At 40.6% G+C, this 25,864-nt stretch overlaps 1 protein-coding gene across 1 annotated transcript in view; it reads left to right on the plus strand.

Moving 5' to 3' along the window:
- The window catches only part of LOC141005578 (teneurin-3-like), a 322,641-nt gene extending 310,600 nt beyond the window's left edge, over nt 1-12,041 (plus strand). Inside the window, exon 50 of the mRNA XM_073477461.1 lies at nt 9,536-12,041. Within this exon, the coding sequence (XP_073333562.1) occupies nt 9,536-10,291 (756 nt within the window). The 3' untranslated portion in view covers nt 10,292-12,041. The remainder of the gene's footprint in view (nt 1-9,535) is intronic.
- Nucleotides 12,042-25,864: the final 13,823 nt, after the last annotated feature.

The following is a 25,864-nucleotide window of genomic DNA, read 5'->3' on the forward strand; positions in this document are numbered from 1 at the left end:
TGTTTTCGGCCTCCACGTTCACAAGCCTCGACCGGGCCTGCCACGTTTTGCTTCACGTGCATGTAATAGCCCTGTGTGAATGTGTGTGTGCGTGTGGGCTGTGAACACTTGAGTTTTCCTGGTCATTTTGGTTTTACCTTTTCTCTTGGGGTTCATCAGGAGTCATTTGTGAGTCAAACCTCCCAGAGCATGGTATGAGTTTTGAATACTGTTATCAGTGCATACTTAAAGGTCAACAGTGAACCAGTTAACTAATTTCCAAATGACCAATTTGTAACTTTTAATAAATAAGGCTTGTTGTTTCAACTAAATCCTGTGTTGTAATTGCAAAGGTGATACTTTCTGTATAAATAACTGATTAACAGGTTAAAGTGAACTTTTATTTTAAAGGGGAAGTACCAAATTTTGTGTTTACTTCTTAAAAGTTATTGGAGGCACCGCCAAGTTATTTTACAACACTATCACCGTTATCACAGGTATATAGCGCCATTTTTAGACGAACTCAGGCCCCGTCCCATTGTACTATAACACCCTAATTATTTGTCAGTCAATATTTACTAGCTACATGGGACTGGGGTTACATTATGGTAAATTGGTGTTTGTTCTCCTGACATCTGGGGCGTTTTTGAAAGATCATGACATTAGTTTTCTTCATATTTACTGCCAGAGCCCAGTTCTGACAGTACAATAATCTCTTAATAGTAGAAAACAATGAATACTTGATCTGTGTGTGTGTGTGTGTGTGTGTGTGTGTGTGTGTGTGTGTGTGTTGATGTTGGTGGTGTGTGTGTGTGTGTGTGTGTGTGTCATTACCTGGACAGTGGAGGATCTGGGTGGTTGTGTATTTAGCTCCTACATTAGACCCTCCATCACACAGTGAGTATCAGTATCAGTATCAATCGTTCTAACAGGAAGGAATTATTCAAAGTTATCAAACAATTTACAGAATTATAATAACAAAATTGTATATAGCAGTCTATAACCAAGTTATAGTAGAAAAATGTAATCATTAAATTATTTATAGATCAAATAAATATATACTAGTCAGGTTTTAATAAACCAGATAAATTATAGGCCTATCAACCAGGTTGACTGATATATACAAGAAATAAATAAATAATTAAGAATGAAACAATTAAAAAGAAGTCAATACTAAGTCGTGTTTCTCAGGTTCGACTGGCTGTCCTCAGGGCATGACATGAGGTTATAAATTTAGCTGCAATGCTCTCACATTTGGGCATTTCCCCAAGTAAATATGTGAGTTTCTCTATGTCTGTTATGTTTTCAAATTCAGGGTGTATTTTTATTATATTGGGAAAATGTTCATTTCTCAGAGCCTGGTATTTGGGGCATGAGGTGAGGAAGTGTAGTTCTGACTCTACCTCTTGTCTGTCACAGTGGGAGCAGAGTCTCTCCTCCTCTGGCAGCCAGCTTGGTCTATGCCGACCCTTCTCTATAGCTAGGCTGTGTTCACTGAGTCTGTACATAGTATAGGCTTTTCTTAATTTAGGATCTTTTACTGTGCTCAGATAATTTGCTAATGTGAAGTTTCTTTTTAGGGTCAGATAACATTTTAATTTACTCTGTGTTTTAGTTGTTTCCTTCCAGTATGTGATATAGATTTCTTTTTGTTGGTTGATAATTTGGTTTGGTCTGATTGGCTTGGTGTTGTGGTCCCGAGGCTGCCCGGGGCATGTTAGGTTGTCTGGACAGAGCCTCTGGACCAGCTGGCTGAGGGGAGTCTTCTCTGGCTTCAGCTCTTGGCAGGTTAGGGCTTTGTGATGGTATTTCTGGGGGTCACTAGTTTTTAGGCGATTGTAAAATGCAATTGCTCTTTTTTGTATTTTCAATATGAGGGGGTATTGGCCCTAGTTTAATATTTCTTCTAATTGCATAGAAAGCTCTCCTTGCTTTGTCTCTCAGATCTTTCACAGCCAAGTTGAAGCTTCCTGTGGAGCTTATGTTGAGGCCAAGGTATGTGTAGTTTTTTGTATGTTGTAATTTAGTGGTGTCCAAATAGAAATTATGTGTGTTTTCCTGACTTCTGGATTGCTTCTGGAAGATCATAATTTTGGTTTTCTTTGGGTTAACTGTCAGGGCCCAGGTCTGACAGAATTTATGAAGGAGGTTGAGGTGCTGTTGTAGACCTTCTTTTGTTGGTGACAGCAACACCAAGTCATCTGCGTACAGGAGACCCTTAATTTATGTGTCATTCAGGTTGAGGCCAGGTGCCGTGGATTGATCTAATTGACATGCAAATTCATTAATGTATAAATTGAAGAAGATTGGACTAAGATTGCATCCCTGCCTCACCCCACAACCTTGGGAAAAGAAGTTTGTTTGTTTGTCTCCTATTTTAACTGTACATTTACTATTTGTGTACATAGATTTAATTACATCATGTGTTTTTCCCCCAATGCCACTGTTAAGTAGTCTATAGAAAAGGCCCTCATGCCAGATGGAATCAAAGGCCTTTGTGAAATCAACAAAACATGCATAGGCCTTTCCTTTCTTCTTGTCTAATTCTTGCTCAATCAGGGTGTGGAGGGTATAGATGTGGTCTGTTGTGCGAAAATTTGGTAAGAATCCTATTTGGCATTTATTCAAAACATTTTGGTCATTGATAAAACTGATAAGTCTTTTATTCATAATGTTGCAAAAGGTTTTTCCCAGGTTACTATTTACACAGATTCCACGGTAATTATTAGGGTCATATTTATCTCCATTTTTATAAAGTGGTGTTATTAAACCTTTATTCCATATGTCAGGAAAAGTGCCAACTGCTAGAATTATATTAAAAAGTTTGAGTATAGCCAATTTTAATTTATGGTCAGAATATTTGATCATTTAAGATGCTGTGGACTCCACAGGCCTTTTTAGCTTTCAGGGATTGAATGCTTTCCATCAGTTCTTGCTCTGTTATTGAAGCGTCTAGAGGGTTTTGGTTGTCTTTAATTACTAATTCTAAGGTTTTCCACTAGGTTTGTGTTTTGTTTTGGTCACTATTCTTCAGTAAACTAATTCATCCAAATGCTGCCATTTTGTATTGCCAATTGATCTTGTTGTGTTTTGTTTAGAGTGTTCCACTTCTGCCAGAACTGGTTTGACTCTAAAGATTCTTCTATTTCAGAGAGCTGGATTCTGGTGTGTTGGTCTTTCTTTGCTCTTAATGTGTGTTTGTATTGTTTTAAGGAGTCATAGCAATGAAGGCGTATATTTTGGTTATTTGGGTCTCTATGTTTTTCGTTTGATAACTTTCTTAAAGTTTTCCTTATATTTTTGCAATCATTGTCAAACCATTTTGTTATTGTGTATTTGTTTTGGTTTTTGATTAGAGGTTTTCAAGTTTGATAACATTGCCAATTTATCAAAAATTGCGTTAATTTTGTCCACAGCAGTGTTTACACCATCATTATTATGGGGAAATATTTCAGAAAGAAATAAATCAATTGAATATTGGATTTTGGCATTTTCAAATGCTTTTTGGTAGCTCTCCATGCTGTCTGATTTCCATCTGTATTCTGTGTGGTGTTGTACAGTTCACTGGGTTTAGAGGCCTCATAGTTACTGTGTGCCCTCTTCAGATAGACCGTGATCTTGCTGTGGTCCGAGAGGGGTGTGAGTGGGTTGACTGTGAAAGCCCGCAGACTAGCACATTTCCCAAAGTTTTAAATTGGTTTATTTCCCTCTCTAGAATGGAAAAAACATCTTCATTGTAGTAGGGGGATTCTGAGGGGGGTATGTAAATAGCACATAGGTAGACATGTTGGTCTGCACATATTGTTTCTTTGTTAATTTTCAGCCAAATATAGGATTCTACTTTTTTGATCATTTCAATTGAATGGGTTAGTTCTGATCTATACCAAATAATCATGCCTCCTGAGTCCCTACCTTGGGTTACTGTTTGGAGTTTAATTGATGGGATAATATTCTAAATGTAATCGCAAGGACAACCAGTGGAACTGTCTTCTCTGTACCATGTCTCTTGTAAGACGGTGATATCAGAGTCTTTTACCTCTCTAATAAAATCTTGATTTCAGCTTTTTAATCCAAAAGCAGATGATCTAAGGCCTTGAATGTTCCAACATGTTATTTGAAACGATTTCATCTTTAAATGTGTTCTGTTTTAAAAACAAGCTAAACACTAAAACAAATAACAACGCTAATAAAAATAAGAAATAAACAACTAAGTTAAATTAAACTAAATTAGAGATTTTGGGGGATAGTTTAGAATGTATGATGTATGTACAGTGGGGAGAACTGTACATACTTTGCAGGTTTTCCCACTTACAAAGCATGTAGAGGTCTGTAATTTTTGTCATAGGTACACTTCAACTGTGAGAGACAGAATCTAAAACAAAAATCCAGAAAATCACATTGTATGATTTTAAAATAATTAATTTGCATTTATTGCATGACATAAGTATTTGATCACCTACCAACCAGTAAGAATTCCAGCTCTCACAGACCTGTTAGTTTTTCTTTAAGAAGCCCTCCTGTTCTAAAGACCAGAGAGCTGTGTAAGGACATCAGGGATAAAATTGTAGACCTGCACAAGGCTGGGATGGGCAACAGGACAATAGGCAAGCAGCTTGGTGAGAAGGCAACAACTGTTGGTGCAATTATTAGAAAATGGAAGAAGTTCAAGATGACAGTCAATCTCCCTCGGTCTGGAGCTCCATGCAAGATCTCACCTCGTGGGGCATCGATGATCATGAGGAAGGTGAGGGATCAGCCCAGAACTACACGGCAGGACCTGGTCAATGACCTGAAGAGAGCTGGGACCACAGTCTCAAAGAAAACCATTAGTAACACACTACGCCGTCATGGATTAAAATCCTGCAGCGCACTCAAGGTCCCCCTGCTCAAGCCAGCGCATGTCCAGGCCCGTCTGAAGTTTGCCAATGACCATCTGGATGATCCAGAGGAGGAATGGGAGAAGGTTATGTGGTCTGATGAGACAAAAATAGAGCTTTTTGGTCTAAACTCCACTCGCCGTTTTTGGAGGAAGAAGAAGGATGAGTACAACCCCAAGAACACCATCCCAACCGTGAAGCATGGAGGTGGAAACATCATTCTTTGGGGATGCTTTTCTGCAAAGGGGACAGGACGACTGCACCGTATTGAGGGGAGGATCGATGGGGCCATGTATCGCGAGATCTTGGCCAACAACCTCCTTCCCTCGGTAAGAGCATTGAAGATGGGTCGTGGCTGGGTCTTCCAGCATGACAACGACCTGAAACACACAGCCAGTGCAACTAAGGAGTGGCTCCGTAAGAAGCATCTCAAGGTCCTGGAGTGGCCTAGCCAGTCTCCAGACCTGAACCCAATAGAAAATCTTTGGAGGGAGCTGAAAGTCCGTATTGCCCAGCGACAGCCCCAAAACCTGAAGGATCTGGAGAAGATCAGTATGGAGGAGTGGGCCAAAATCCCTGCTGCAGTGTGTGCAAACCTGGTCAAGAACTATAGGAAACGTCTGATCTCTGTAATTGCAAACAAAGGTTTCTGTACCAAATATTAAGTTCTGTTTTTCTGATGTATCAAATACTTATGTCATGCAATAAAATGCAAATTAATTACTTAAAAATCATACAATGTGATTTTCTGGATTTTTGTTTTAGATTCCGTCTCTCACAGTTGAAGAGTACCTATGATAAAAATTACAGACTTCTACATGCTTTGTAAGTGGGAAAACCTGCAAAATCGGCAGTGTATCAAATACTTGTTCTCCCCACTGTATGTAGATATGATTTTGACTATGATTCCATCGTATTTCATTTTATCTTAAACATTTTACGATAAGATTCTTATTCTTTAAGATTCTGTCTCTGCTCTTCTATTATGTAGCTATGAGGTTAGAGCAGAGCAGGTGTAACATGTATTGTATCTCCCTGAGGTCACCAGTGGGGGGTGGGGGTGCTGCTCCTCTCACAACCTCAGCATAGTTCCGTCCAGTAGGCTGGGGTGCCTGTAGAGCTGGCTGTTTGGCGCTCTCTCTCGCTCTCTCTCTCTCGCCCCTTTGTGAGCAACAGAGTGGAGCCGCAGCGGACAGAGAGGCGGCTTTAGGCTCAACACACACACAACACTGCGTACGGTAGATAACCGTGGCGTTTTTATACCGCCGTTTTTTTTTTACAATCCTATGCACAACAGGAATTTATTTATTCATTAAAAAAACACGCAAGATGTTTCAGTTCACAGTGCTTTTGTAGCTTCTAACAAAATCTCTTTAGTTTCCCTCCTGTGTCCTTGTTTGTACTTCTGCTTTATTTTAGTTTTTTCCATCATGTTTGCTTTCAGCTGTTTCAGGAGTTGATTTTACTGCTGGTGAAAAATCCAAGATTTCCTGATTTTGCTGCTTTCTAATAAAAGCTTTTGATTCAATAGGGGTGATGATTAGCTCAGCACCCTTGTGGTGAAGTGAATTGACACGCACAACTGACTCAAAAACCACTGCAGGACAACTACACCCTCTCCAAATTACCCAGATCCCATTCTGATCGAGCAATCCTGGGGAGATCTCCAGCAGGGCCTCCATCAGGTCTGGGTCGAGCCTTGAGCTCATTGTCGTGCTGGGTAGACCACTGCCACGAGGAAGTGCACTTGGTCTGCAGCAGGGTTTGGTTGGGAGGTGCATGTCAATCTACCATCCACATGAATACCAGGACCCAAGGTTTCCCAGCAGAACATTGTATGAGATGATCAGTGTTATTAACTTTAGCTGTCAGTCCTTTTTAATGTTGTATGCATTCTTTGTTTTTGTTTTTTTTCCACACTGTTATTGCTTAAGTTCAGCACTCTTCTGCAATTGCTTCCTTTTGAGTTAATTCTGGTTTATTTCATAGGGGGCACATGTACACTGCCCAGCCAAAAAAAATGGTGACACACTCGGACTTGGACTTGGACCGCCTTTAGCTTTGATTATGACACGCATTTGCTGTGGCGTTGTTTTGACAAGCTTATGCAATGTCACAACATTTATTTCCATCCAGAGTTGCATTAATTTTAGCAAGATCTTCATCAAGATGATGATGGGAGAGTCAGTCCACTGCGTAAAGTCTTCTCCAGCACATCCCAAAGATTCTCAATGGGTTTACGGTCTGGACTCTGTGGTGGCCAATCCATATGTGAATATTATGTCTCATGCTCCCTGAACTACTCTTTCACAATTTGAGCCCAATGAATCACGCCATTGTCATCTTGGAATATGCCCGTGCCATCAAGGAAATCCATGATGAAAAAACCTGGTCATTCAGTATATTCAGGTAGTCAGCTGACCTCATTTTTTGGGCACATAATGTTGCTGAACCTAGACCCGACCAACTGAAGCAACCCCAGATCATAACACTGCTACAACAGGCTTGTCACACTGGAACAGGGTCCAATCTTTATGCTCCCCAGCAAATGGAAGGCTTTTTTCCGTTTAGCCACACTGATAAGGTGGTATTTAAGGCTACACAGTTGTTTAGTCCCAATCCCTTGAGTACTCTTCACATTGTGCGTGTAGAAATGCTCTTACTTTCTTTATTTAATATGGCTGTGAGTTTTACTGTTGATTTTTTTATGATCTGATTTCACCAAACATTTAAGTGATCTCCGATCACAATCATTCAAAAAAATGTTCCCAACACATATTCGTTGAAAGATGATGGTTAACCACTACCCTTCCAGGTTTATATAAAGCATTGGACAGTTCTTAACCCAATTTTAGTAGTTTCAGCAATCTCCTCAGTTGTTTTCTTTGCTTGATGCAGGCCAACAATTTGACCCTTCTGAAACAGAGAAACAACCATATCAGAAGACATATCCTGTGGTTGTGGAAAAGATGTTAAAGAAATGAGAAGCTACTCACTGCATCAGTAATTGCTTATTTAAATCCTGGTGGTGATTTTTTTTATTTTTTTTGGCCAGGCAGTGTATAAACTAGAGCCCGACCAATACAAATATTTGGTGATTTAAAAATCCGATATTCCGATATATCGGCCTATATATATATATATATATATATATATATATATATATATATATATATATATATATATATATATGTATATATATATATATATATATGTATATATATATATATATCGGCCGATATATCGGAATATCGGATTTCAGTCAATATATATATATATATATATATATATATATATATATATATATATATATATATATATATATATATAGACACATAAAAAATCCAGAAACGCGTAACAAAACATATAACAGATTTCCGTAACATTAGTTATTTGTAGTTATTTATGAGTCCTCACTGAAATAATATGATAATGCAGTTTAAAAATAAACTTGTTTGTTTTATTGTCACAACAGAACAGAGGAACATCAAAATTACTAGCTAATTCCGTTTCACTCTCGGCTTACACGTAACAGCAGCAAAACTGGACATGGTAGTCACAAATTTTGTCATGCAAGAGTTAAGAGAACTGATGGGGATGTTCTTTTAATTGCTATTCAAGCAATGTATTTCTCGTGACAGTTACCAACTTACCATGAACACACTTCACCGAAAATGCCTAATATCGGCCGATAATATCAGCCAGCCGATATATGGGTCGGGCTCTAGTATAAACTGCTACACTGTACAGAACTCCCAGAAGTCAAATTATTTTAACAATAACATATATCCCAACATATCTAATCAAGAAAATACAAAGCAACAGTAGAACCGGCATACAATTATGAGAAAAATTAGAGAGTAAAAAGCTTTAAAAGATCAATTATATGTTCTTAATATAATTCTAGAAGTCCCTGAAATTAATGAGCTACAGTTAAAGCTGCTGCAAGCATTGTCATTTTTTCAGCTAACTTCCTGTCTGTTTTGCAAGAAGCAATCCCCTCCCTCCTCTCTACATCACCACACTTGCACAACTCCTTTCTTATTTATTTTTTCGATGTAGCTCTCTTGGCCTCTTTTAAGCGTTTTTCATTGATTGGCCTGTCTGGTAGTATAAGCTGTCACCAGGAGTACTGGAATTGGTAGTTTTTCCTGTTTTGCTATTGTGGCTAAACAGGAGAATTTAACAGGATTTAATTTTAATAAGAAAATAAAGCTTACAGCAGCTTTATTTCAGCATTAAAAAGGTAACGGTACATTCAAATACAATATACCTGTTGGCATGTAATCACTGTTCTTCTGCAATGTATTAACTCAAGAATAAGGCATTTTGCTAGCTACTGTTTTTTGAGGGCAGTGATTTTCAACCCCCAGGCCATAGATGAAAAGACATCATTTTGACAACTGTAGTTCTGTGGCTTTTTTCCTGCTCTCTTGCAGTGAAAGTAACACAAAGTATTCTCCTGTAAATTCAGTCTTAATGCAAAAAAATCTTTGTGAGATATGGGGTTCAAGACAGACAAAGTGACAAAAAAATATTTCTTTTCAATATTGTCTGTATTATCATGAAATGTTATTTTGGTTAGGTGTTATTGTACTGTACCTATTGCATTGTAATGGTTCTTTAGTTTCAAGCAGCACATAAAGTCAAACATTGCTTCTTCTTTCTCTTGTCTACAGTCTATCTCAGGTGTCCAGCAGGAGGTGACTCATCAGTCTCGGGCCTTCCTGTCCTTTGAGCGAATGCCAGAAATCCAGCTCAAACGGCGGCATTCAGACCATGCCAGACATTGGCTGTGGTTTGCCACTGTCAAGTCTCTGATTGGTAAGGGAGTGATGCTCGCTGTGATCCAAGGCCGTGTGGTGACCAATGCTCTCAACATTGCAAATGAGGACTGCATCAAAGTGGCTGCAGTCTTAAACAATGCCTTTTATCTTGAGGACTTGCATTATACAGTCGAGGGACGAGACACACACTATTTCATCAAAACCAGTCTGCCTGAGAATGACCTTAGTGCACTGCGGCTAACCTCAGGCAGGAAATCACTGGAAAACGGTGTGAATGTCACAGTTTCCCAGTCTACCACGGTGATGAATGGGCGAACACGCCGCTTCGCTGACATGGAGCTGCAATATGGGGCTCTGGCACTCCACGTACGTTACGGGACGACACTGGATGAGGAGAAAGCACGGATCCTGGAGCACGCAAGGCAGAGGGCACTCTCGAGTGCCTGGGCCCGTGAGCAGCAGCGGGTGAGAGACGGGGAGGAAGGAGTTCGGCTGTGGACGGAGGGGGAAAAAAGGCAGCTGCTGAGCAGCGGGAAGGTTTTGGGTTATGATGGCTACTACGTCTTGTCCATAGAGCAGTACCCCGAGCTAGCTGACAGTGCTAACAACATTCAGTTCCTACGCCAGAGTGAGATAGGGAGGAGGTAACACGGCATCAGCGTGTAATTTCTACTGTCTGTCAAAGACTAACAAAAAGTTCAGTTTTAACACAAAATGGATGTCAAACTTTATTGTCTTGAGACTCAATACTAGCTACTGAAGACACCCCATGTTTGCAAACTTGTTTTATTTTAAGGATGGTTAAGTAGGATTTATAGACTGATTTGATCAATAATGTAACAATCACTTCAACGCAACTAACCCAAAACATTATGAACCTACAGTTGTGATGGTTTAAAACAGTCTATATGAGCCTGCAAAAAGGTTCTTTCTTTCTTTCTTTCTTTCTTTCTTTCTTTGGCCCTATCATCTGCGTTCAAACAGCCCGGCGCATGCCCCTCCCCTGCTCTCTGGTAGCAGGATAGACCTGAGTGCTATAATTTGTGCTGTCTGGCTGTGAAACAGTGTAATGAAGAGACTTGTTCAAATAGCCAACTGAGCATTTCAGCAGTCCTCACAACTAGATGAGCCCACAAGCATTTAGACAGTTGTAAACTGTCAGAGTGGTCATTATAACAAATGTTTGAGGATCCCAAACAGATGTTGCAGGTATTATATCTGTCTGGGTCCAGACGTGACCTGTCGCTCTGGGTTATAGACCTCTATGAGCCATGTCTATACAATCTATTGTTTCCATGGCTGAAGCCATTGAATGGAACTGTTGTTGAACTGTTGCGGACTCTCTCTAAGAGAGACAGGCACCAAAAAGGACTACAATTTGTATGAAGGGAAAAAAAAGACTTTCAAACAAAGATTTTCTGTTGGAATTTTTTGTTGTTTTTATATATCAAGTTACATTTGCCTCAGACATGAAGGGGATAGAAAAAAAATAACAAAAAACTGTTTACATACTATTACCTATACCACTATTACTATTATTACAACACCACCACTGGAATGGACCATGATCTGGACTAAACAAAACCAGAAACTTTGAGTTTTGTTTGGTTTCTTTATTACTGAGATCTATGATCTTTTTGGAGAGTTCTAAAACCACTCCTTCAAGTCCCCTGTGCTTTTACAAGGTCTATAAAATCATATAGTCACAGACTTCAATCAACAGCTGTCTTTGAGGTAGCAGGATGAACACACTGCCAGGGCTGTTTATGATTCTATGTGGATATATTCTTTGTGGACAGAGTGGGCTCACCGATCCTGTAAAACACTGGTCCCCTGTCAGCCCAGTTCCCCTTCACTTCTGCAAAATGTGACTCATAATGCATAGACCTTGTGCTTTTATTGGTCAAAGGTAGTAGTATTGCTTGCAATAGAAACATGTTGTCATGGCTTTGGGGGGGGCTTTGCTCTGAGTAGTAACTTATTGTTGCTTCTCTCCTCATTTTTGCTTGTTTCTTCTTCAAGGGACAGTGCATTGCCATCAGTGACTTTAATGGGTAACAGTAATTGATCAAAAATCGATGTGGATGTTTTCTCATTGATTGTGGGTCCCTGTACTCTTTTAGAGGAGTTTTCTTTGTGTGTATGTGTGTTTACAAGGGTGGGAAGCCAACTTTAATCATTTCAAAGGAAAGAACAGGAACTTCACGCAGAGAGTTAGCATCATATGCCACCAACCTTCCTTCATAGACAATTGAGACGAGTTGACAATGTTTTATGGGTTTATCTTTTTTATTTTGAAGGTTGAAAAATGCCACTTATCCGTTCATCAAAATTAGTCTCAGAGAAAGTAATTTATGTACAGTGTTTCTACGGTAAAGAATAAAAATCCTTGAAACTATTGCTGATTTATTACTGTGTCCATTTTTTCTGTCCAAAATCAAACAGTATGAAAAGCTGATAGCAGCAATTATATGTGATGAATAACACAATGTCCTACAATGCCCTAATTGCATAGCAGCTTTGTGATATTGTTTTTGACTTTAGATACTTATTGTGTGGTTTAAAACACAACAACATGATTTCATTCATAACCAACTGAATAGGTCAATTGCTAGGAACTCCCAAAAAAACATACTGTACATCACCATTCCCAAAACAACAGGGTGGGGCCAGTGAAGAGGAAAGTTGGGCCGATGTGAGTGAAAGCATTTGACTGGCCCAATAATTGGGCCAGGAATTGTCCTGCACCAGGAGGAATCCAGGGCCCACTGCACCAGCGCAAGGTCTGACAGATTCCGGGATGAAATCCTCAGAGAGATTAACAGCAATCAGGGTACCGTTGGCTATGACATGGAGGTCTATGCGACCCTCAAAGGATATTCCGTTCACCACGGTGTCTCCAGACTCTTTCATGCCTGTCACATGTGCTCAGTGTGATCCTGCTCTCATCTGTGAAGAGATCAGGCGCCAATGGCGGACGTTCCAATTCCGAGTATTCTCTCACAAATGCCGATCAAGCTCCACAGTGCTGTGAGCACAGGTCCCACAGCAGCCACAACAGTAATAACAGCTTTACTATTTGAGATATGAATATTAATAATACTAAAAGTATAATAATTATAATAATAATAGTAGTAGTAGGACTCAAGCAGGACCACAGCTGCAGGACCACCATCCATGGGAACCTGCGAGAACAGAGAGCACATTGACTCTGGAGAAGAAGCCAGTCCGTAACATGTATTAATGAGACATGATTATGTACAGACAGAGAGAAAGAGAGAGGAGCTCAGTGCATCATGGGAAACCCCCCAGCAGTCTAAACCTATGGCAGCACAGCTAAGAGCCTGCGCAGGCCCTACCTAAAGGCGTTATCAAAAAGGAAAGTGTAGACAAATGTGTTGTTATACTGTTTGACCACACTGCGTCGCTGTACCTGCAAGAGTCTCGCGAGGGTTAACAACGGAAGTTGTGTTATAAGTTGTTGTACACAAAGGTCGCTGTAACCATGTCTCCCGGTGGACTTGTAACGTTCCTGTAAATAAACACTGTTCATTTCATACGCCTCCCAGTCATTAAACAACATGGCATCAGAAGTGGGATGTCGCTCAGCGTGACGTTCCTCGGACAACTCTCCGGAGCTGGCGGAGATGGGAAAAAGTAAAAGTTCATGCTGTGCTGAGCTAACACCTGAACAATGGCAGACGGATTTCGACGTCCTGACCCTCTCATCTTTGATGGAAATGTGGCAGAGAACTAGCGCAAGTTTGAATGAGAATATGAAATATTCATTGCCGCCGCACACAGTGATAAACCTGCTAAAACCAGAGCCTACATACTCCTCAATCTTGCGGGACCCGAGGCTATTGAGAGAGAGAGCGGTCATTCACATATGCACCTGCGATCATGTCGGAGCAGGATGATGTCATAACACAGGCAGAGTCCAGGGAGGATCCTGAATGCCTAAAGAAGAAGTTTAAGGAGATATGCAACCCAGAGACTAATGTGATAATGGAAAGGCATAACTTCAATAACTGGTACCAAAAACCCGGTGAAACAATTGAAGCATATGTGAGTACATTAAAAAGCCAGGCTAAAACCTGCAACTTTGGAGCATTGCAAGACGAGCTCATCCGAGACAGACTTGTTTGTGGAATTAGCAGTGACAGTGTAAGACATGCCTTGCTCAAAGAGACTAACCTCACACTAGTTAAAGCAATACGCATCTGTCAGATGAGCAAGCTCACTGAACAACACAGTAAAACCCTCTCTGCACTAAAGCATGCAACTACTGCCAGTGTGGATGCCGTGCAGATAAAGCACAGTGGCGAATTTAAGGGCAAAATGAAACATGAGATGAAGCAAGAAAATTCATCAATAATTTTTTCAAGTTGCAAAAATTGTGGTGGCACCCACCCAGCCAAACGAGAACAATGCCCAGCTTTTGGACAGGAAGTGTGCAGTGCAAGAAAACAGAACCACTTCAAACAGCAATGCAGATCAGCAAGACATGGCACATTTAGCAAACAAGTGAATCATTTGGCAGCTGAAACAGATTCTGACAGTGAAGACACATTCACTATTGAAGGCTTGTCATTACATGATAATAGTGATATAAACTCCATACAAGCTAACAAGAAGGAAGGACATTGCACTGTGATAGTGAACAACAAATCCCTCAAATTAAAAGTAGATACAGGGGCTAAATGTAATGTAATTTCAGCAGACACCCTCAAAGTCATAAGGCACAATGAAATGTTGTACAAGCCACACAAGCAAGTCAAACTTGTTGCTTTTGGAGGAGCCAAGATTAACCTGACTGGTGCAGTGAATTTACAATGCATGCTAAATGAGCAGTCATACAACCTGCAATTTCAAGTTGTGAAAGAAAAAGTACATTCCATTCTAGGCCTGAAGGATAGCCTAAGGATGAAATTGGTCACTTTCAGTAAAGAAGTATATCACATAGACACTGCTCAGCAACAAACGCTGTCACAGAAAGTGTTTGAGGACTATGCAGATCTATTTAGAGATGAAGTTGGTAACCTACCTGTGACCTACTCGATGAAAATCGATCCAAACGTGACACCAATGGTCAACCCCCCCACGCCCCACGGCGCATCCCTGTGGTGATGCAAGGAAAAGTGGAAAAAGAGCTCCAGAGAATGCAAGCACTAGGAGAAATTGAACCTGTGGAAGATCCCACAGAATGGGTTTCAAACATGGTTGCCACACATAAAAAAGAGACTGACGACGTTCGCATCTGCATAGACCCAAGAAACCTAAACAAAGCACTGATGCGCCCTCACCATCCCATGCGCACAGTGGAGGAGGTCGCAGTACAGCTGTCAGGCACTACTGTCTTCTCAGTCCCAGATGCAAAAAACTCTTTCTGGCAAATCAAACTGGATGAGACCTCATCCATTCACACTACATTCACAACCCCTTTTGGCAGATTTAAGTTCCTGAGGATGCCCTTTGGCATTAACACTGCCTCTGAAGTTTTCCAGAGAGCCATGGAACAAATATTCGCTGGATATATTTATGTGCCATAATTGTAGATGACATCATCGTTGGTGGCAATGGAGTAGAGGAACATGACAAAAACTTAAAGAAGGTGCTGGACCGAGCCAGACAGGTGAAGCTCAATCCAATCCAATCCGGCTCAATCCAAAAAAGTGCAAGTTCAGGCTCAGGGAGGTGAGCTATGTGGGACATGTGTTTATAGACAAAGGACTTAAGGCAGATCCAACAAAAATCACAGCAATCAGTGAAATGCCAACCCCAGAGAACAAGACAGCTCTTCCTCGGAATGGTCAATTATCTGGGGAAATACATCCCAAACCTGAGTGAACTGTCAACACCAGTACACCAGCTGCTACACAAGGACGTAGTGTGGAACTGGACACAGCATCAACAAGAAGCTTTTGACAAACTCAAAACGTGCATCACCAGTCCACCTGTGCTTCATTGTTATGACGTGCAAAAACCAGTGACTCTCACCTGTGATGCATCCCAGCACGGTCTAGGAGCTGCCTGCCTACAGGATGGCAAACCTGTGGCATATGCATCACGCACACTGACCCATATAGAGGTTAGATATGCACAGATAGAAAAGGAGTTACTAGCAGTGGTTTTTGCATGTTACAAGTTCTATGACTACATCTATGGCAAACCAGTTGTGATTGAAACTGACCACCAGCCTTTGGTTACAATTCACAACAAATCCTTTCACACAGTCCCGGCACGCCTGCAGCGCATGATGCTAAGACTGCAAAAATTCAACTTGACTTTCGTCTACAAGAAGGGGAAACACCTCTACCTGGCTGACACCCTTTCACGCACGCCAAGGTGCAACATCTGTCCTCAAAAAGAGGAACAGCATGAGTTTGAAGTGATGGCAGTTCAGCTGATCTCCCCACAGCGGCTTGAGGAACTCAGGAAACACACAGCTGAGGACACAACCCTCCATACAATCTCTAACTCCATCAAAATGGATGGCCAAGACGTTCATGTAGCATTCCTGCAAAGGTGAGACAATTTTTTGGTTTTCTGTGATGAACTCTGTGTTTAAAACAACATAATCATGAGAGGATGCAGAGCAGTCATTCCCGCATCCCTACACTCTGAATATCTCAAGGCATTACACAAAGGACACCCTGGCATGGAGTGCACGAAGAGGAGGGCAAGGGAAAGTGTGTTTTGGCTGTCACTAAATAATGACAGTGAGACTACTATTCAGGCATGCAACATCTGTAACAGCCTGAAGCCTCACCAACAAAAAGAACCACTAAACTACACGTAATTCCCGATCTGCCATGGTCTATTGTTGCCACAGACATATTTGAATGGAACAACCATCATTATCTTGTGGACTCGTACTTGGGATGGTTTGAAATCAACCAGCTCAGCAGTTCATTATCCCTATGTGTGATCAACAAGCTAAAACGGCACTTCTCAACTCATGGCATACCACAGAAGCTGTACTCAGACAATGGCACCCAGTTCACGAGCCAAACCTTCTGCGACTTTGCCAGATCTTGGAACTTTCTGCACGTGACCAGCAGTCCTGAATATCCTCAGTCCAATGGTCTCAGCGAAAGAGCTGTGAGGAGTGCGAAAAAACTGTTAGAGACAACAAACAGAGACGGAACATACTTCTATCTGAACCTGCTGAACATAAGGAATATGCCACGGGACAAGATCCTGGGTTCACCCCCACAGAGACTTTTGTCCAGACGGACTCAAACAACTCCGCCCATCAGCAAACAGCTATTAGAGCCAGCTGCAAAAACAACGGCCAGCATCAAAGTCCAGCTCACAAAGAAGCGCAGAGTACAGAAACAATACTATGACAAAACAAGTAAACCACTAACCTCCCTAACACCTAACCAAGTGGTAAGACTCCAAACACAAAAAGGACACAACAGAATAGATAAAGAGACTCTGTGGCGAGCCACGCTCATACGTGGTAGAGGTCGAAGAGAAGGAGTACAGATGCAACCGACGTCACATTCTTCCAGTGATGGAGCCCCAACCTCCAAAGCCTGTCACACATGCACACGACCTAGGTGTGTTGCAACACACACCCGCAGCACCTGAGCCACAGATGGACAAAACACAAAAGACTGAAAAGCCGTACATACATTATCAGCACAAGGACAGAAACAGACAAGTGCTGTAAAGACTCCTAATAGACTGTCACAGAAGTGTGTTGAGACACAAGATAAAAACCTTGCTCAGCCTACTACTTCCATGTATGTCACCAGATGTGGTAGAGTGTCTAAGCCAAATACCAGATACTTAAACTAAACAAGACACACTTCATTTACTGAATAACCATGAGAAGATGCATTATTTTGTTTTGCATTTGTTTATTGAGCTGATGCTACTGTAAATCATTACAGTGTAAAACTTTAATGATGATGCACTTTAATTTAGGACATTTCATTTCCTGGTATAAGCTGAATGCAGCCTGAATTGTTACTGCATCGTATTTTGTATCTTGTTCCATAATATTACCTTCTCTTACATTATTTTGATTAAGTTTTAACAAAAAGTTTGGTAACACTTTCTATGAGGCCCCTCCTTATAATGCATTATGATGCGATCATAATGCGGTTATAATGAGGTTATAATGATTTATAATCACTGTTATAATGACTTATACATGTTCATGATGTGTTATAATAACAATTATAAGCAGATTATAATGCTTTCTTATAATGTTTTATAAGGGTTCAAGCATCATAATGTATCATAAAGTATTATAACTAATCTCTCATGAACGCATTATAATCACAGTTATAAAACATCATAACATGATTATAATTTATTATAAGTGTTATGTCTGTATGAGATGGTATAATGCTTAAACAGTGATTATAAACCATTATAAGTTGTCACTAGATGCTACACACTGCTACACCAAGACTCCCTGTAACTCAGAGAAGCCACAGAGGACTCTGAAACTCCTCCCAGCCCTTAGTCGACATGAGGGTGAGTAGATGATGAGTGAAATATCATTCTGGGGTGAACTATTCTTTTTAAATTCAACAGATGTTATATTCCCACTTTCTGCTGACCAGGCACTTGATAGTTCTGTTTACTTGTTGACCCTTTATGAATCTTGAAGAGCTCTGGTTTAAGGGCAGGGCAGGGTCTATGGTTTTCTTTGAACATCTCACCACTTTAACATATGCCTGACAATTTAGTCTATTTTTGACCAAGTTGTGAAAAATAAAAATATTTCATTTTAAACAATGGGTTGTCTGTTTTTCTGCACAGTGGCTATAGAAGTGCCCTCTAGAGCATGCCAGAGGGACATGGACCATAGACAAAGTATGACCACTTCACTTGTATTGATTTTTTTTAACTAGCTAATAATGTATCATGACTTTCTATAACACACCAGTGTCCTCACTTTACTTAGAGCATCCAATGACTGCTTATAAACAACTTATAATGTATCATGACATTCTATAACCCACCAGAGTGTCCTCACTTTACTTAGAGCATCCAATGACTGCTTATAAACAACTTATAATGTATCATCAGTGTCCTCACTTTACTTAAAGCATCTAGTGACAACTTAATGGTTTATAATCACTGTTTAAGCATTATACCATCTCATACAGACATAACACTTATAATAAATTATAATCATGTTATGATGTTTTATAACTGTGATTATAATGCGTTCATGAGAGATTAGTTATAATACTTTATGATACATTATGATGCTTGAACCCTTATAAAACATTATAAGAAAGCATTATAATCTGCTTATAATTGTTATTATAACACATCATGAACATGTATAAGTCATTATAACAGTGATTATAAATCATTATAACCGCATTATGATCGCATCATAATGCATTATAAGGAGGGGCCTCATAGAAAGTGTTACCAAAAGTTTTAAATTTACTCTTAAACATAGCACTTTTCACACAGAGACTTTGCATTATTGGCGCAGCGAAGGCTCGTCATTTCTCCGCCTTTGTTTTTTCACACTGAACTTGCGGATCCAAAAGAGCCGTGACGGCACACATCATGAAGTTGACGTGTGATTCCTTACTGTTGTGCTGGAGGCCAGAGGAATGCCATCAAGAGTAGCAAGATAATGTGTCTCTAAGATGTTTACGGCCCAGCACAATAACGTCTGTTATGTCAGGGTTGTCACCCGCTCCAAGCCATGACAGCACATCACCCCCACTCTCATCCAAGTATACTGGCTCCCAGTCAAGTCCTGCATCACTTACAAAATCCTCCTCCTACTAGTCCCTTAATGCCCTTGCCCATCAGTACCTGACTCAACCCATATACCCCATCCCGGACTTTGCGGTCTTCGGACACACATTCTCGCCTGCAAACATTTGGGGACAGAGCCTTTTGAATGAATAACTTACCCAGCAATTGCTAGAGACCATAACGCTGTGCTTGTAGTGGATAGCTTTAGCCAGCAATGGCTACAAAACTTGCTGAAATTGCAATGATTATGCTTTAGCCGGCAATAGCTAGAGAGCTGTGTCGACCTGCTTTTGGTGTATAGACTTAAGTCAGCAGTGGCAAACAAATGTGGGACTGACAAACACACTGAAATACTGTGAGTGATGTCTGTGGTGGCATAAGCCATTGCAGCTATACCTTAGCTTGTCAATTCTGTCACCGATGGCCTTGGGACAGGAATAGCATGCATTGACAAGATTAAGCTGAGAGGAAGACTCCATTATATACCTCTCACACTTTCTACATGCATTTTGCAAAAAATATCTAGTAGAAAAGTTGTCCATGACACGCTACCTTGAATTCAACGGTTCATTGCTGACTATGACATGAGACCTGGGTTGGTGATGATTCAAATTAGCCAGCAGAGGTCAGCAGTGACCTGAAAAGTGTAGCCAGCAATGGCTAGAGGAAATTAATTGCTTAAATATACCACTTTTAACCATTCATTCATTAACTCTGACATGAAGCAGGGGATTCATCTAATAGTGCACAACTAATGCAATTAGTAGGATAAAGTCAATCACATCACGAATTGCTTCCAAATAAAGCACATTTCAGTCATAATAATATTGTGAATAAAGGCCCATAGTTTCACATATGTTATTTTTTCTGGGTTTGGTTAAATAGTGAAACATATTACAAAACCAATCTGAACACCAAGGTGAATTAGTTTAGTCTTAACTCTTGGTTGACGGTGTTGAGGGTTGGGCAATGTGTTGATTCCCGAGTGCCAAATAAACACAAATGGATAAGAAGAGTTCAAAACCATCAGGTGCCCAGTTCAGGAAAAAGAGGAAAGAAGAAAAGGAGAAACGAGCAAAAGATAAAAGGTATGGAGCTATGTCATCTACTCTTCAGTAGTAGTATGATCATACATGTAATGAAATTAAATGACGTTAAACATATGAGTTAGCCAATACTAACTGTTAGCCTCTTGCTATACTTCTGGCTATTATAGTAGACAACGACAGTATTCAGTTTTCAGTCCAACTGACTAGCAAACATTATATCTAATTAATTTCACCCTAAAAACAATGATTACTAGCTCACATATTGTTTGGTAAACTTATTTGGTCCTGTGCTGCTCAGTAAAGTGAATTATCAATTCTGTAAGATAATTCAAAAGACGTATATTGCAATGATATTTTGTGATGTCGCTTTCCGAGTCATTTGGAGTGTGTTATGTATATAATTAGCCATTAATCAGGGAGGTTAATGGCTAATTATTCATTTGTTTCCTATTTTAAAAGTTTGATAAATAATGCTTAATGATATATTTATTTAATTGTGCTATTCATGCATTGATCAGTTATGTTGTATTTTAATGCAAATGCAGGGGCAATTTTGAAATATTTTGGAGCACCCTCTGCCACTAGCCAGGATGAGGAGCCATCTACCTCCGCAGCCACACAGGCCTCTACAGAAATGGTCTTGGAGCCTCCAGATGAGGAGCAATCTACCTCCTCAGCCACACATATGTCATATATATATATATGAACTTGCCTGACCTGCCATCAAAGACCATGTCCTTGCTTGAGCTGCTGACATTTGTCCAAGAAAGGGAGCTCTCTGAAATATATAAATTTGTGGACTGCTTTCAGAATTGGTATTACTCTTCCAGTCACTGCTGCTGAAGCAGAGAAGAGCTTTTCAAAGCTGAAGCTCATCAAATCCTACCTGTGGTCAACCATGTCACAGGAACGCCTTACTGGTCTGGCCATCATCAGTATCAATCAAGGGCGTAGGTTTGGTCTCAGCTTTGGTAGTGACATTACCAGGGGTGGACTGGGACAAAAATTCAGCTCTGGCATTTTCTGTCCAGACCAGTCCACTATATTATCAGCGGACACCACGAAGAAGTCCACAAATCTCGTGGCGTCCTTTCTCACACATACTACAAAGGAGAGTCATATTCCTTGATAGCAGTTAACAAATAAAGCACGTAGCTATGAACTCAAGGACTAAAACTGACAGCTATAGCAATCAACCAATCAATCTTTGTTCATTATAGTGTCAAATCACAACAGAAGTTATGTTATGACCAGGGGTGGGACGAGACTAACGGGAAGAACCCAAAACCAGAGACAGGGTGGAGTTTTTCTCACATCATTACTTACATTTGCACAACAGTTGGTGCATTTCTCAAAACAATTAGTACAAACTGCAAAACCTTGTTGATAACCTGCAAAAGCATGTCACATGCTCAAAATAGAGGTCATTCCTCAAAACCAAGTATTCCTATCAATGAAAGTGTGTGTGTCATAAAAAAAAGTCCTGACACCATCATTTATGAACAAGGTAGTCAAATGGCTTTGTCGTGTTTTCATTAGGACACTTTACTAGTGTTTCCCAATGCAAAAAAGCCAGATCTTTGTGACCTGAAAATGCTCAAGACTATACACTATACACAGCCATTTGAAAACTACAGTAAAAGTAACACATTTACACACAAATTATACCTATTAGATAGTTATCACCTCAGTAAACAATAAATGAATTGAAAGATTACAATAAATTCAATGGTAAATATTGCAAATTAAATTTATTATTTGCTACAGGTTTACTTGTGTTTTGTATCTCTGTTTACAGCTCATCAGGCCACGTGAATGTTTACTGTTGCTATGGCAACAAGAGACCGCTGACGTTAGCATCTGTTAGCTAGCTTAGCTAAATCATCTGAACAATAATAACCCATAATATCACAATTCGGCGTATTTGAACAAAATCAACCACAACTACCAACAGTCACAGCCCTTTAACTCTGGGCTGATGTGCTGCCACATGTTAGACTGTCAAAGTTAGAAAATAACGACTTCAGTCCCTGAGGAGCTACGTTAGCATTAGCGGCAGCTGCGTTAGCATTAGCGGCAGCTACGTTAGCATTAGCGGCAGCTGCGTTCATCAGTATGTTAGTGAGGTCACATCACATTGAATGTAAAAACGTCTTTTACTTTGTTTTGGACGTGTCTCAAACATTCAGCCGAGCCAGCCCCAGGCTGACGGCACTGACCCTGTCTGCCTCCACTCGCTCATCATCGTCAGGTCCTCCTCCCTCGTCTCCCGGCGCAGCAGCACCTGTGGCTGCTGGCGGGTCGGTGTCACTGGTCCCGGCACCAAAAAGCTCCGTCAACTTCGCACATTTAGCAGCCTCCACCTCCAGAGACTTCGACTTTTTAATCGCTGTTTCTCAGCTGTTTCTTCCTCTTATCCATTTCAAGTAGCGGACACAGTTTGGAAGATGCTCACTACTACCACTCACTAACGTTACTACTGGCTCAGCAGCAGACAAATATTGGTAGTGACTATTTTGCAATCCTCGAACATTGGTTGTGACATGTCACGACCATCTATATAGAAACCTACGCCCATGGTATCAATCATACAATTGCTGAGAAGATGTAACAGATGACTTTGCATCAAGGGAGGCAAGAAAAGTCAGGCTTTAGATGGCGGTTGTGCTATTTTTTTTGTGTTTCAAAGTGTAGTAAATAATACAGTCTCTTAAATGTGTTATTGTATTTGTGCAATTCAGCTGAAGGTGAGGTTCGCCCAGGGCGTCATGCAAGCTAGGACCGCCACTGCAACAACGTAGCATTAGCAGAGGTGACAATGTAGCAATAACAATGCAATGACTACGGGTGATCCCTACCGCAAATGATTAAGGCATAAAAAATGTGCTGATGTCTGACCTGGTTTGCAGAAAAAATAAATCACTGCATTACAGTCCTTAAAAAGGCCCCTACAGTTCTTCATTAAATCCAGTATGCATTTTTTTTTTCCATTTTACGAGTGGACCTTTCAATGAGCCCAGAAAATGTTCACTTTCAGCAGTGAATGGGAAAACACCTTCTGGCGACAAATTTTGAACATTGTCGTGTTTCATGGAACATTAATAGGGAGTTTTGGGTTAAAATTGGCTATCAATAATAATTAATGATCATAAGGGATAATTATTAATTATGATAAATAATAAAGACAGCATTTGCAAGTTTCAAAAGTCGCTGTTATTGTTTGTATGCACTTACTGGGGTTTGGCTTGCTGCTCAGATTGTTGAACCTGTGTTGTCGTCTGTGGTGGAGAGGGTGATTTTGCCCTCGGGAAGGGGTCTGGATAGGGCTGTTCTGGCTGGTGATCTTAGCCTTTTTGACCCCACTGTACTGTAAATGAATTTTTATTCACAATAGCATTTTATTATTTATTAGTTTTTATCAAGTATTAATGACCGGCTCTAGCGGGGAGCGTGGAAATGACAAATAAGGGAACTGGTATGTAGTCGTCACTGGACACCAGCGGCCCAACAACTACCCCAGCCCACCGGGAATCTTCCTGGTGCTTCAGATTAGCCATTCCAGTATGCTTTTAGACCCAACTGTTCCACAGAGGATGCCATATACACTGCCCTCTACTCAGTCTTCACAAACAGATCCCCAGACAGTTCAGATTGGCCCCCTTACTAAATCTGTGGTTTGAAGTTTAGTTTCTCACTTGCATCCCTGTTTGTACGGTCTGATGTCTGCTGTTTTTTACAGCTTGATTGTGTTTGCTTTCAGTTGTTTCATGAGTTGTGTTGAGTTACTGGGTGAAAACCCAACATTTCCCAGATTGTGCTGCTTCTTTATAAAAGCTTTTGATAACAAAATATTATATATCTTCTATAATACTGTGGGGAGGAACAGTATTTACAGTTGCTTGACCACTATTCAAGACAAGCAACTAGTTGATTCAAGACACACCAAACAAGTGGCCATGTTGTAAAAGAAATAATAATCCCTGTTGTGCTGGACTGACGTGCTGAGTCAAACCGAGTCGAGCAAAGCTAGCACATGTATGCAAAAAGCCCCATTAGATTGATTACATCTTATACACTGAACAAAAATATAAATGCAACACTTTTGTGTTTTTGCTCCCATTTTTCATGAGCTGAACTCAAAGATCTAAAACATTTTCTATATACAGTCATGGAAAAAATTATTAGACCACCCTTGTTTTCTTCAATTTCTTGTTCATTTCAATACCTGGTACCACTAAAGGTATAATACAATGAACACGACAAAAAATGCAGCTGATCACATAATACTTTATGTCCTATTTGACATTCTTAAGCTTAATTGTATTCCCAGGGTATATAAGAGGCCATTTCATGTCATAAGCAGCACTGCACATGCAAAGGCTTAGAGTGGTTTCCTGCTTACATTCAAGCCATAGCACAACTCAGAAGTTGTCAGCTCTCACATAATGCCTAAAACAAAAGAATTATGTGAAGCCACAAAGGCAGCCATCTTGGCACTGCTGGAAATTGGCATGAGTGAGAGACAGGTAGCAAAAAAACTAAAGATCTCCAAGACAGCTGTTCATTACAACAAGAAAAAACAAGCCGAACACGGCACTACCAAATTGCTACCTGGCCGCGGCAGGAAACGTCTCTCTACCCCACGAGATGACCGTGCACTCGTCCGTTCCTGTGTCAGGAATCGTCGTCAGACCTCCAGGGACCTTAAAAATGAGTGGGCACTGTCGAGAAATGTGACTTGTTCGGCAAGGACAGTTCGAAACCGACTTGTTGAAGCTGGTCTGAAGTCACACAGAGCACGGAAGAAGCCCTTCATCAACGAAAGGCACAGGAAGGCCCGGTTACTCTTTGCTAGGGATCACAAGGATTGGACTGTTGATGATTGGGCTAAGGTTCTCTTCAGTGATGAATCCAATTTTGAGTTGATGCCCACTCCAGCTAACTTACTGGTTAGGAGGAGGCCTGGAGAAGCCTACAAACCAGACTGTCTTGCCCCTACAGTAAAATATGGGGGTGGATCAGTGACGATCTGGGGTTGTTTCAGTATGAGTGGAACAGGGCAAATGCAATTGTGTGAAGGGCGAATGAACCAGGTCATGTACAGGGCTACTCTTGAAAACAGTCTTCTTCCATCAGCTGGAAAACTCTTTCCTGCCTCGAATGACTGGATTTTCCAACAAGACAATGCCCCTTGCCACACAGCAAGGTCAGTTAAAGCCTGGATGGAGAACCACAACATTCGCACCATGCCTTGGCCTGCTCAATCACCAGATCTGAATCCAGTTGAAAACCTATGGAAAATCATCAAACTCAAAATGGAGAACCACAAGCCCAAAAACAAAGCAAATTTGTTTGAATTTGTGCAACAGGAATGGGCTGCTGTGACAGCAGAACAATGTCAGAAGCTGGTGGAGAGCATGCC

The sequence above is a fragment of the Pagrus major genome, chromosome 1 (assembly GCF_040436345.1).
Source record: "Pagrus major chromosome 1, Pma_NU_1.0".
Classification (NCBI taxonomy): Eukaryota; Metazoa; Chordata; class Actinopteri; order Spariformes; family Sparidae; genus Pagrus; species Pagrus major.